We start from the raw sequence: 13,600 nt of genomic DNA, 5'->3' as shown, positions 1-13,600 counted from the left end.
TACATGTACGGGGATGTCATGGCATGTTTGAGATTGTGCATAAGGTGTATGTAAGGGCATGGCGGGCACCGCTATGAGTGGTAGGTCTCTGTTTGGGGGGGGCAGTTGATGAGGTTGTGAAACAATGCATTTGGGGAGAAAGTGAGGCTGGAAGCAGTTGATGGGCTGAGGAGGATGGAGGCACAATGTAAGAGCTATTGGAAAGAGCACAAAGAGAACATAGCACAGCCACAACGAGAAGAGAGCACAACAGTAGCAGCAGCAACAGTAGCGAGGCAATGGCCAGGTGAAAGCACGACGAGGGAGGAGCACAACCACAATGAGGAGAGGGCAGAAGGCAAGGGCCGCGCGAAAGCAGAAAGAGAAAACAGAGCACAATCACAACAAGAGAGCACAAAGAGAGCAAGAGAGAATTGGAGAGGATGTGGAAGAGGAATATACCTTAGAACTAGAGGCCAAAGGGGGGGGGGGAGGCTCGGGGAACGAAGAAGAGGCTCGGTAACCGAAGCAAAAGGGGTATGAAAGTGGGAGCAAACGAGGCAAAGGTTCGGGGGGTAGGTTCGGTGACCAAACCAAACTCAGTAAGTAGTATCTCTTCTCTCTTTGTTTTCTCCAAAAAAAAACAGAGCTTTACCACCCACTTCATCTTCTTCTTCTTCTTCTCTCTCAGAGCTCTCCCAGCTCTTCACGCCTCTCCTCCATCCTCCTCCTCGCCCCCCCTCCATCTTCATCGCCCTCCCTCCTCCCCCTTTCAGGTGCCCTGCCTCTCCCTCCCTCCCTCCCTCCCTCCCTCCCTGCCTCTGCTTCCTTCCTTTCTCCACCTCTTGCAATCTGCTTCATTGCTTCCCTCCCCTGCGCGCTTGCCTCGGCTTTTTGTGGCCCTGTGTGAGCGGTTTGTGCTTGTCTGTTTGTCCAATCAATCTGCTTGATGGCATTTCGATGCACGTTGATTGCATTTTTCTACACACAGAGAAAGAGAGAGAGAGAGAGAGGCAGATATTTCAAGCTACTTCATTGGGAAACGAGAGAGAGAGAGAGAGAGAGAGAGAGAGAGAGAGAGAGAGAGAGAGAGGTTTCTTCATTGGATTTACTAGCTCCTGTGTGTGGATGTCTCTCTATGTATTAGCTAGTTGCTATTACTTCTCTTCGGATCTTCTCGCTCTTCTCATTTGGAGCTTCTTCTTAGCTGTCTCCATTTAGCTTACTGCTTTCTGGGCTCGTTCCCTCCTGTTGCGGTTAATGGGCGTAACGCAGTCGTCTAAAGAGCTTTTTTGGGTTGGGTGCTTGAATTGATTAGAGACGTGGGACGCGTTTCTTTTATTACGACTTTCGTCCGCCATGCCGCTCGTCAGAGAGTATCTTTCCGTGCTGGAAAGTTTTTCAAAGTGAGATCTGCGTGTGCTTATTTTGCATGCCCAGTGTTTACTGTCTGTACTACTGGAAAAATGACGTTCTCTTGACAACGATGCGGTTTTAAAGTGAATTGTTTTGGATGCTTTGGAGCTTGCCTTATGTTCCATTATACAGACCAATACCTTGACTTACTTTTTCACCAACCAAATGAATTATCACATTTGTACCTTTCAAGCAATATAACCTTCGTCCTCCTTATTGCTGTCAGCATGTGAGTAGTGTCTGCCTTTTCAGGTTTGACCATGCAGCTTGCTTGACGAATACTATTTGATCTGCAAGCTCTGTTTTTCTGTGGCGGTGGGGCCAGTAAGATGTTTTTGAAAGAATTTGCGATGATGTCGAAACTGCTTTTGGGATTATTCTCGTTCTGTTTTTCTTAGCCCGTGGATAAGAATAATACTCGAGACCTGAGGAAAAACTTGCGCTTTACCCATCTTCAGACATGTCCTAATACAAGTTACGAAGCGTGAGCTATATCAAGATACTTGGTACGGCATACGTAGCCCTCAGCCTTATGTCTTGATGAGTCGATGCCATGTTTGTTCGATTCCTTGAATAAAATTTGGCCAAAATTTGGGTAAGAATCCAGTCTCCACTTTCCAGGCTTTCGTTGCTAGTAAATTCTCACTATTCTGCAAATCATATACATATGGCGTGTTTTTGGCTGCGCATGCATACTGTTTCTCTAAACCTATTTTTTGAGACGTTGCTAGTTTCTGGTGACTATCCATTAACATGCTGGGTTCTTCCTTGTGCATTTCAGTCTTCTTATGAAGCCTTCATTATTTATATGAAGTGATAGAGTTGTGTAAAGTATATGCGGGCGAGCTAGATTTACAGGTTTATATGAATATCAGTATTGTCCTCTTAAGGCTGCATAATGAATCTATGTACTGTCTTCAGCTTTAGTGGCCAGATGGTTGGGAAGAAATGGGTTAGGATGTTGTTGGAGTACCGTGTAACGACCATGTATCATGAGAATTCAAAAATATGTGAGTGTGATGCCCAACTTGTGAGTTTGCTCGAGGGTGGAGGAAGGAACACAAGTGGGAGACAGTGATAGTGCAACGGGGAAAGGAGAGAGGGTGGAGACCTGTCTCAAGACCCACTTTCGATACTCATTCTGGCTATCAGGTCTCTAGACCCCTTCCATGCTCATTGTGGCTATGAGTTTCGAACCTTCTTTTTGCAAAGAGAGGCATTTGCTTACATCCTTTAACTCTACAAGGTGAGCTATGCAATCAAGAAGCTACCTATAAATGCAAGAAAAGGGGACGAATTTTACACTTGAGTAGGCAGAGAAGGGGGTCGAGGATAGACATCTATGTTTCAGCAAAGGGTTCGAAATAGGCTGTCAGCAGGAATTGTTTTAACCACTTTTTAACCTATAATTCTAATGGAAGGGGAAGAATTTTACATTTGAGGAGCCAGAGGAGGGTCTTGAGATTTCTCTACTGTTGTGATTCTATCACAGTTACCAGGGAATGGCGTTCCTTTTCATAAGAAACTTGGGAATGCTGTTTGCTCAGGATGACTATTGGGAAGGACAGGCATATGGAACGGCCAGGGACCGTCTAGGAAACTCCTAGAGAATGTTTCTAGGCTGTTCCACAGGGACTAGTCGCTAAATGACAGTTTTCAGCTTTGTGGGAACCAATCAATTCTTCTTTCTTGTGTCCAACTTGATGCTGTTTGCTTGCCTTTTCAGGGTTTTTAAAAGTTGCCTTGGTTTTGTATGCCATTTGGTAATCCATCGTCATTATTTTATGTATATTCTCTAGACTCCTTCACTCTCAACTCCTCCACCATTGACGATGTGGCATTCCCATTACAGTCCTGTTCCTGTTTTGGAGGTGGTCGGTGTTAAGAACATTTCCGTTCTAGGTAACTATGAATTGTATTCCAGATCATGCCCGATCAGTCAGAAGCTGGTGAACAGAAATATCTCAAACTTGCTCGTTAGAGCAATGTTGGAAGTTTCAGAAAGGTTGAAGGCTATTGTCTATACCAGCACTGCAATATGTAGTGGTGCATTCTTTTGTTGATTGATTATCTTAGCAGAGACTGTAGATATCTACAGTTATATTACAGGAGCAAGGCAGAAGAGAGCTGCATCTGAGTAGATGATTGTGCCAAACTATTGCTTCGACGTTTCGTTGATATATCAGTAGTCTCCTGTGTGTGTGCTAGATCTTGTAGATACAAGAGTGGATGGGAAGTCTTTTTCTTGTGTGTAGGCTACAAGAGCACACTACTATTGTCTATCCGTCTTTGGGCTTCAATGATGAATGCTGCTTCGTTCAACGATGTAGACATAATGCATAATGGGTTTAAATATGGTTAGAGTTGCAGAGTGGCAAGGGGCAATCTATATATGGAATTTATAAAGACACTTTTTTTCAACAGATTTTTTGGATACATCTACTAGCATTTCAAAGTAACATCATTGGTTTCTTATAGAGGTTTGATGTCAATGTAGAATGTATTGTATATATCCACTCTAGCTTCAACATGCTTGCATTGTTGCAGCTTTATGGAGTGTATGCACATGTGCATACACGGACATGCATGCACGCATGCAATGTGCATGAAAGCGTGAGCCCCTTGGATGAAAAGATACTGCCCTGTGAACTCCAATAGTTAAACTGGTTGCCAGGGATAGTGTAGCAGTCCACACCCACTCAAATCCCACCACGATGGCAATCCTGCCAGCTCCACCCGAGTTGTTGCTAACATGGGCACAACCATATATGTATGTATGTACGTATGGAGATAGATAGGTCTATCCGCCTCTCCCAATCTATCTATGAATGCATATATACAAATGTGTATACGTCTTTAATAAGTACATATATGTAAGGTATGTGTGTATGCGTGCACCTACATATGTACATACCCATATATGTAAGGTATGTGTATATATGTAAGGGGGGTGTGTATGCATGCACCCACATACTTACATACAAATATACATGCACATAGACATACACATGGGTGTACACACTGTGTGGGTATTTATATTTACATTCATACTTATTTCGTGTCAAATTCTGAACACGCACACGCATACATTTCAAATTCTGACTGCATGGGATACTGTAGTTGGTATTCTAGTGATGTGCAGAATATGATAGTTACCATAAACATTCCTTGTTTGTACCTATACTCTTTCTAAGCCTTATGTACAGCAGGTCCTCAACTCTGAAATTGGTTGAACGTAGAATTTAAATTTTTAATTTCTGAACGGAAAGAGTCTATTGGGTGACAGTAGCAAGAGTAAAGTTTAAGATGTATGCCTTTTTATGTTTTCTTGGTGAAGTAATTATAGACAGTTTCTTTAAGTGAGATTTCTATGTTGTAGACGTTTTAGCCTATTTTGATATTGAATGAAACCAAATTTTGAATGGATTCACCTTATCTGGGATGAAGCCCTTCATTGTACGTGTCAGTCTTTGGTGTTGCTTGTTGTGCCATCCCAAGTTGCTCAGGGTATTTTATTGCTGGTTCTCAGATTTAAGCAAGGGATTTCGAAGTATCTTTTTTTGTTCTGCATTGAAGTTATTAAACATAGAAGTTGACATCTTGGTACTGGTATTATAAAGTGGAAGAGCAAGTTGATTGATGCATTTTTGCCATATATTTGGGCAATGTGATTGAGGGCTCTTTCCTGTTTTGTTTAAGTTTCTGATTTGTCTCATGTTGATAGCTTGGTAGCAGGTCAATGCTGTGGTGGAGCTTGCTGGCTTGCTTTTAAGAATGAGAAGCTCATATTGCAACTTGAGGGAAAGCACTGAGACGTTTCAAATTGAGTAAAAACAGATGCTTGGGACTGCGTGCTTTCGCTTTTGTACTCGTGGCAGCTATTGCCCAACAACTGGGGCTCTCTCACATTTTTATCACTCTAGCCCTCATCCTTACTCCACTCAAGTCATCTGCAGGCATGCGACGTCTTTAAGTTTTTCTCGGAATTTAAGCTGGCCACGTCAACAGGCAGCTAATGTGAACACAGAAGATGGCAACTTACAGGTGGCGAGTTCTGTTAAGAGATTCTGTTGTCATACCAGCTCCTGCTTGCTTGGAGGGAACGAAATAAGTTGTGCCACAATCTGGCATGGACTTTTGCCCTCTCATCATCCATCTATATTGGACCAGAATGTTGTTTCTTCATTTAATAGCAGCTGCTCATTTTCCAACTTTGAGCCTCACTTGGGATCCATGCCGAGAAGCTCCTTGAATTATTCTTACAAAGATCAAGGAAGAACAGACTCTTCCATCTCAGCTGTGGGAGTGTTGCCATCGAGTATCAATTCAGTTAAGTATGCAGCGGGCCTAAGTTTTCCCCATGGCACTGTAGGAGGCATGGGGAGGTTTGCCATGGCAACAGGATTGTCTGATGGGTCATGGAATGTTGCATGGGATGCCAGGCCTGCACGCTGGCTGCATGGAAGACATTCAGCTTGGCTATTATTTGGGGTTTGTGCTTGCTTCTCTGCTGCAGCCGGTGCTTCAGTGCCCAACATGCTACCAAATTCTCTCGTGCATGTAGAAGGCGTTCTGGAACACTTGGGTTCTTCACAAACTGAGTCCGAGTGTGAAGCTATGGTCTCAAAAGTGTCACAAGCAAAGCAAGCGTATACCGACTACTCAGTTACTGGTGAGGCTCAAAATTTCTGTATACTCCGGTGTGTTAACATTGTGCCACCTTTCGCACACTGCTCATTGAAAATGACTTTCTAATTCGTGCAATGAACAAAGGCTGGTTGTCTTTTAGTTTCTCAGGGTCCCAGAAATTTGATCTCTTGTGTGCAGGGATACCTGGTGATGGTAGATGCTTATTTCGGGCTGTTGCACATGGTGCTTGCTTGAGAAGTGGAAAACCACCTCCAAGTGACACTGTGCAACGTGAACTTGCTGATGATTTACGGCAGAAGGTAATTTCGTGCACATTTGAACAAATGCGACTCAGATTTGTTTCCGAAATTATCATGTCATCACTGTGTTGGTCACTTTAACATCCTCCCTACAGAGCTTACCTGTGGTGGTGGCATACCTTTGATTCTAAAGGTGTTACCCTGCAGAAAAATGGTTGTTTTAAAGGAGCTCTCTAATGATGTTGAACTGAGATCATACGGCAGCTCTCTATAAGTTTATTTCTTTCTATCCTTGTCTAGGGAATTGAGGACTTATTTAATATTCCTGTGACAGGTTGTGGATGAGCTTGTCTCTCGACGGGCCGAGTCAGAGTGGTATGTGCATGCCAGATACGTTACGTTGTTTTTTGTTTCTGATTGAGATTTTACAGGCAATTCATAAGAAAGGTCTTACGTCCTTGCAGGTTTATTGAAGAGGATTTCGACACCTATGTGAAGAGGATGCGCGATCCATATGTTTGGGGTGGTGAACCAGAGCTTCTGATGGCTTCTCATGTTCTCAAGTGAGCCTGAACTTTCGTTCTTTTTTTGCTTTAATTTGTTGAGCTAATTTATGCATTTTGGTGGAGTTTGCTCTGTTTGCAAGTATCCAACACCACCTTCTTTTGGGATTGACAGGTTAAGATTTTATGCCTGATTTTTGTATACGAAAACTTTGGGTGGTCTTTGTTGTGATGTGATTACTCATTATATTAGCATGCTTAATGGCATCTAAAGCACAGCTTGTGTCTGTATGTCCCTAGAGGGTTGTGTCAATTATATATTTCAATCAACAATCAGAGTGGTTTTTTTGGTTTGCAGGATGCCGATTGCAGTGCATTTGTTTGACAGGACATCAGGGGACCTTATCTCCATAGCAGAGTATGGGCTGGAATATGGGAGTGAAGATCCCATCAGAGTTTTGTACCATGGATTTGGGCATTATGATGCTGTACAAATTCCAGGTGTCGGTGCCCAGTCAAAGTTGTAAGGAGGTAATGAATTCTGTGAAAGCTGGCTCTTTGTAGGTCAAAATGCGGGAACTGGGGGGCCTTGATTTCTGGCTCCAGTCTTTGAGTACTTCCGAGTCTTTTACTTTGAGGTTAAAGCTGAGAAAAATAAGTGGGCTTCCAAAGTCTTGAGTAATGTGGGCTCATTGTTCAAGTGTTAATCACACGGGTCAGTTCTGAAATAATATTATGGACATTTTTGAACCACTATGGTGTCTAATATCGCTCCCCTCCGCTTCCAATCCTCTAAACTCAAAAAAGAGAATGATGGCACCTTAAATGTGGAGGATAACGGTCAAGTTTTTTGGGTTAGTTTTATGTTGCATTCCACTATTTCCAAGTATGTTGGGGAAGAGGGGCAATGTTTCTTGGGTAGTGTACTGTAACACTGGTCTAGTCCAACTGTGTCCAGGGGAGGGAGAGTGATTTGATTAGGGTATATTGTAGCTTGTTGCATCAGGGAGGTGTAAATAGTAGCCATGTGCAAGCTCAAATAGTAACCGTTGAATGCTTCAGAAATAAACATGCAAAGATATATTTCTTGAGAGTAGGTGGTTGTTAGTTAAAAGCTCAATGTATCATATCATATGCTGCTCCTTTATCTTAATGTTGCTAGCATTGGAGAGTGTAACAAGCTTGGGAAGCCGATGTTCAAAAGCTAATGTATACTTGCATTACATGGATCATAAGAAACTTAGGTAATTGCACACATTCTAGGTGTTTAACACAAAAGTTAACGTTAGTATACTAAGCTAGAGCATTGCTCTTTCTACTCATATACAATGAAAACTCCCCATTCAACATCCATACATAGTGCTCTTATGATGAACTGTATAAATGCTCTCAGTCCAATGTATAGGAGCACAACACATGCAATTTGCAACCATTTGTTTTGCATGTTCAATGAGCAATTAAAATAGAAGTTTCACGTGTTCTTGAAGTTTTGTGCAAGTTGCAAGAGCAACTATGGTATATTTATTTTCTTGCAACGTATAGGGGGTGCTATAGGGTGCTCATTTAGGAACATGAGCACAAAATACAAGACATTTGACTCAATCAACCTAATAGGTTGGTTCATGATGCACAAAGAATCGATCCACAAATCAGAGTTAAAGTGTTTGCTTGATCTATCCATTTGAATGAAATTAAAGGGTAGATTTTATGAAACTATAGAGAGAAGTTGGCCACCTCTTTGCTTGCATTGTTTCAAACTATATGTGAGTGCAAATTTTCCACTTTTGACTTACTAGTGATATAAGTTTTGAACTTCAATATAATTTCAATCTTACAAAAGAAGCTAAATATGAGCTTGGACATGATATAAATCAATTTAAATAGATTAGAGTGGTCCGCACCTAGCTTCACAATATTATGGAGAGTATTTTAGGGTCTTATGTCATGGAGGCGAAAGAGAGGAAAATAGCTATATCCAATATGATGGGCAAAATGCACCATGTAAAATAGAGGGGAAACTTGTGAGGGACCTTGGGAAATATCACTTCATATTTCCCACACCCAACTCTTGAGAACCATTGATGTGACAACCCCCACTAATTTTCGTTTTGTCATGCACCATGGGAAAAACCTCCAAAATATGAGCTTCCAAGAAAGACAAGATGAATTTTATTCATGTGGCCTTCCAAGAGAGAGAGAGAGAGAGAGAGAGAGAGAGAGAGAGGTGAATCTTGCCCAATGTGAGATGGAGAGAAATGGAAGAGGAGAGAGAGGGAATGTTCAATGGATGCACTTCCAAATTTTAACAAAAACGTGGAAGAGGAGAGACAGGGAATGAATGCACTTCCAAAAAAGCAAACCCAAATTTGAAAGAGATGCTTTGAAGTCAACACACCAAAAGAATTTGAAAGAAAAACACGTTTGAAAAATGCTAGAAATTAATTTTACTTTTGAAAGGGGAGGAACTTTCACTAAGGCCTCCTAGGGCAGGCCAAAAATAGCCCCCCCCTTTCCCCTCTTCTAAGACATAACTTCAATCTCACCCCCAAGTTTACACCTACAACTCCTGACAGAATTTTTGACCGTAGTCTTCATTTTGAATAAGAAGCGCACCTAGTGACACGTAGATGCGTACTTGTCTTTTCTGGAAAAGAGCCACCATGACGCTTGACTGCTATGGACGCACACATGCACCTCGTAACTTGCTCAGCAACGACATTGCTCTTGCTAGGAAGCAAGTTAATACCGAGGATTGAAGCAGAATCATGGAACAACAAAACAACAAAGAGCGAGAGCTAATTTGCTGTATGTTGCCGCAAACTTTAACATCCTACAACCGCATTTCCACGTTCAACTTTCGTTCACTGAAGAACACACACAACGTTTCCAAAAGGTGTTCTCAGAGAAAATCCCTCGCTCAGGAGAATCCCTCTTCACTACATAGAAAGTTCTAACATACCCAAAAAGCGCACACGTAAGAGGGAGAGAGAAACTCCGGAACCGTTCGAATTCCCTCACGCAGATTCAAGAGAACGCAAGCCTGATACCGGTCGTCATCAAGCCCATAGCTTCTTTGCCCTTTGTTATGGGTTGCAACCTTAGAGCGCGATCCTCGCTGCCATCTGACTAGGATTCCTTGCCTATCAGAGAGTTTTTAGGCTGAATAGGAGAGCGCGGTCCATTTTGGCCTGCCTTGCCTGAAAGGTAGCCTTATTAGTAATGAAACTCAACTTGAAGAATTGAAATTATGATTTTTAATTTCCAAAAATTCTTTCTCCCATATTTGGATATATTCCACATGCAACTAGAGTTTAGCTTCCACATAATCCCCAGTCTCTCTCTCTTTTCTTTACTCTCTCTCTCTCTCTCTCTCATGCCCCCTCCCTCTCTCTCTCTCTTTCTCTCTCTTTCTCTCTCTCAACTCTCCATCCTCTTTTCCATGCTCCACATCTAAGGTAGGCCTTATGAATGATTATGAGCATTCAACTTGTTGGGGAATTTGAGCTTTCCATTGTTGGATGGAGAGCTCCTTAGGAAAAGGAAGGAAAGAATTCCCTTACTTTCTCGTGTTGGACAGGAATTGTGTGGTCTCTTGGTTCTTAATTCATCCTTCCACTCTTTCACAATTGGGATGAAAGAGTGCACAAATTGTGAAGGATGAATTTAACTAAAATTCATATTTCCTCATTCTAGCAATTGCATGTATCTAGAGTGTGAGAATCAATATGTGCAAGCATACCTAGTTTTTGTCCAAGGGTACCACTATTAATTGTGACACATGCCATCTCTTAGTGCACACGAAAATCTTCTCGATCATCAAAGTAAGAGTAGGTTCACATCACAAGTGGCTTTGATTTAACCATTTTGAAGCCGAATTCCTTTGTTTGGAGATGGAAGGTTGTCTCAAAGATGAATACTAGGAGCACCCTTAATTGGACCAAGTATTTTAAACCAATCTCTTTTGTAGTGTGAAGCACTTGAGTGTACTATCCAAGTGTTATGGTCAAAATTTATCCATGATGTCTGCATAGGTCTTCTAGCTCGATTGGCCCTCTTGCCATGGCACAACACATCTTATGAGATGCATCAACTTTATTTGACTCTAAGGGCAATCTTTGGAAATGTGGCCTATGTTGCCACAATTATTTCACTTCACCTTGCTCTTCCTTTCTTGACCTTGACTGTTCTTGTTCTATCCATGCCTAGGCCAAGAACTCCTAACGTGCTATGCATTCTTCTATCTCTTCTTGTGAGAATATGGAAAATGGTAGATTTTCCCATTAATGCTCCCTCAACATAGTGCTCCCCTATCCTTTCCTCTAATCCTCCTCTTGGATCAACTAGCTTATCAATTCATCTAACTAGATAGTTTTGCCTTTGGGAATTATTACAACTCTAAGGCCTTTAAAGGATGGGGATAGACTCTATAATATTCATTCTACAAACTTAGAGTTCTCCGTGTCAAAGCCATTCCTATCCTTGAGTACTTTTGTCTTTTTTAGACACCATCTCTTATACTAAGATTTTGCAATTGTAACATGTACTGAAGTCTTAATCCTCATGTATATGGATATCAGTGTGCTCTATACTTCTAATGCTTTTGCTAGATGCACCACCTCAACCAAAATTGTGTTCTTAAATGATGTTGTAAAAATGTCGATCAAATGCCATCGCCTCATAGGCATCTATGTCTACTTGGGCTGCATTCTATGCTAGTTGATGCACTTTTTTTGTCAACAAGTATCCACACTTTACATCACGCAACTTCATTTAATAATTCTAGATATGGGAATTGTTTCCATCAAACATCGAAGCATTTCGAACTTTACACTCAACAATAGATGCCATGTTGAGGATGTAGTGTTTAGGTATGGAAATACCTGGAATAGATGCCCAAATAGTTGACATTTGATGTGAGATTTTTTCATAACCTTTGAGCAATTTCATGTATAGATAGAGTTACAATCACTGATTTGGTTCCAAAATTTCTTGATTTGGAGTTCTAAGGAAAATTGTATGCCCCTTCCAAGAATGCCTAAGTTAGAATGCCCAATCAACACTTCCTTCTTTCAACTTTTTTAAAATTCAAAAATAAACATTTGAGGTACCTTAGATTGATTTTGATCTTTGGTCTTGATCAAGAGTCCTATTGCATAGGGATAGACGTGTTTCCCTCCTTGCATTCTAGAAATTCTAATCTTTGGCCTTAAGCAAGAGTTCTATCACATGGGCGATAGAAGTGTTCGCTCCTTGCCTTCTAGAAATCCAAGGCGAGACCTCTAGTTAGGTCCTTTGGTCACCCTCCAATAAGCCTAATTATTATGTGAACACTTGTAGATGGAATGTGTGTATCCTTGCTAACATGGGATCCCTAAACTAATGCGGCCTCCTGTGTTTGTCATGTGTAGGTGTCATAGGGCAAGATTGCATGGTCCTCCAAAAATTTTCAAAAGTTTATATTTATGTGCTTATAACTTTTTCATAGGTCGCCTTCTGAGGGTGGAACATATGACTAACTCTCCCATAAGACAAAGACCTATTTGTTGCTAAGAAGCATGGTTCATTGACCCTAGACATGGACGATATCTTATATTCTTACTTTTTAGATTTGATTAGCCCTAGAAGTACACCTGTCAAATTTGGAGTTGTTTAACTCTAGATGTGCATGCATTACCTTTAGAGTTGATCAACCTTTAGTTCTTATATCCTTACCTTTATAGTTGATTAACCCTAGATGTGCATGTGTTACCTTTAGGGTTGATTATCCCTCCCTTTAGAGTTGATTAACCCTACAAGTACATGTGTTTAAAGGAGAGGCTATTTTCTCCTAAGCATAGATTGGACTCCATACTTTGTGGCCTCAATGTCTCTCTTCATGTCACCACCACCCTTGCTTTAATGGCCTACCGGAGCATGGTCTGCTCCCAGCCGGCTGCCTTAGCCTTTCACTTGAGCCTACCAGCTCACAAGATACCTTTCACTAGGAGGGAGGAAGTACAGTAGTGGACTATAACTATGCCTTTACCTTTAACCAACTCTTATGACCCCATGAGCTCATGTACATGCCCTGCTCTAGATCCTCCAAGACTTATGATAGGCTTGCATTAGTGTTCTTGCAAGTTGATGAGGGATAACCTAAGCTCTACTTCCACTGTAGCTAGCATGGTTGTTTGGTTGCCAAGAAACTTCATGGATTTTTTGAGCCTTCTTTGATAGGCACATAGCCCATCTTCTAGTGGTCTTGAAGCACTATGCTCCCCTTCCCATCATATTCTACCTATTATCCGTATTTTTAAAAAAACCACTTGAGGGCTTTCTGATAGGTGGCAACTTGAAGGAGAAGAGTTTATGAAATTTTGCCACGTGCCACCACCCCTGGAGTCTTGGACTCACTACCTCATGAATTACCATCCTTGGAATCTTGGACTTTTACTAACTCATAAACCACCATAAGCCCTTAGACTAAGGTCCTTAGCCTACCACGAGCTCTTGGACTTCCACGCTTGGACTCTTAGACTACCACAGGCTCTTGGACTACCAAACTTGGACTCTTGGATTACCATCAGTTCTTGGACTACCACCCTTACCACCAATGGTCCATGAATACACATCCACAAACCACACTATATCCAGATGCACACATCACATATATACACAAGACACATATAAGCACATGTACACACACACACACACACACACACACACACACACACACACACACACATCCTCCCATTGTGGGATGTGTCAGTGTACACCCCCATTATATGTAAGGAGGTATGTATCGATATGTTATATCACTATAGGTTTAAAGTG

The 13,600-nt window shown here is 41.6% G+C and overlaps 1 protein-coding gene across 3 annotated transcripts; it reads left to right on the top strand.

The window, feature by feature from the left end:
* The first annotated feature begins 620 nt into the window (after window positions 1–620).
* On the top strand, window positions 621–7,614 carry LOC147882058 (uncharacterized). 3 transcript variants are annotated; one of them, XM_087401920.1, is made up of 6 exons: window positions 621–755; window positions 5,131–6,067; window positions 6,223–6,344; window positions 6,619–6,659; window positions 6,749–6,847; window positions 7,146–7,614. In XM_087401920.1, the coding sequence occupies exons 2-6, from the start codon at window positions 5,233–5,235 to the stop codon at window positions 7,312–7,314; spliced, it is 1,266 nt and encodes a 421-aa protein (XP_087258046.1). In that variant the 5' UTR covers window positions 621–755; window positions 5,131–5,232; the 3' UTR covers window positions 7,315–7,614. The 3 variants fall into 3 exon arrangements, with proteins under 3 accessions (XP_087258046.1, XP_087258044.1, XP_087258045.1); XM_087401918.1 differs by having other exon boundaries at window positions 5,120–6,067; XM_087401919.1 differs by lacking the exon at window positions 621–755 and adding an exon at window positions 781–868 and having other exon boundaries at window positions 5,120–6,067.
* Window positions 7,615–13,600: the final 5,986 nt, after the last annotated feature.

The sequence above is a fragment of the Dipteris shenzhenensis genome, chromosome 30 (genome assembly GCF_047967505.1).
Source record: "Dipteris shenzhenensis isolate YYH24624 ecotype China chromosome 30, Dip_SZ_1.0, whole genome shotgun sequence".
Taxonomy (NCBI): Eukaryota; Viridiplantae; Streptophyta; class Polypodiopsida; order Gleicheniales; family Dipteridaceae; genus Dipteris; species Dipteris shenzhenensis.
This window is presented reverse-complemented; position numbering and strand designations above follow the sequence as displayed.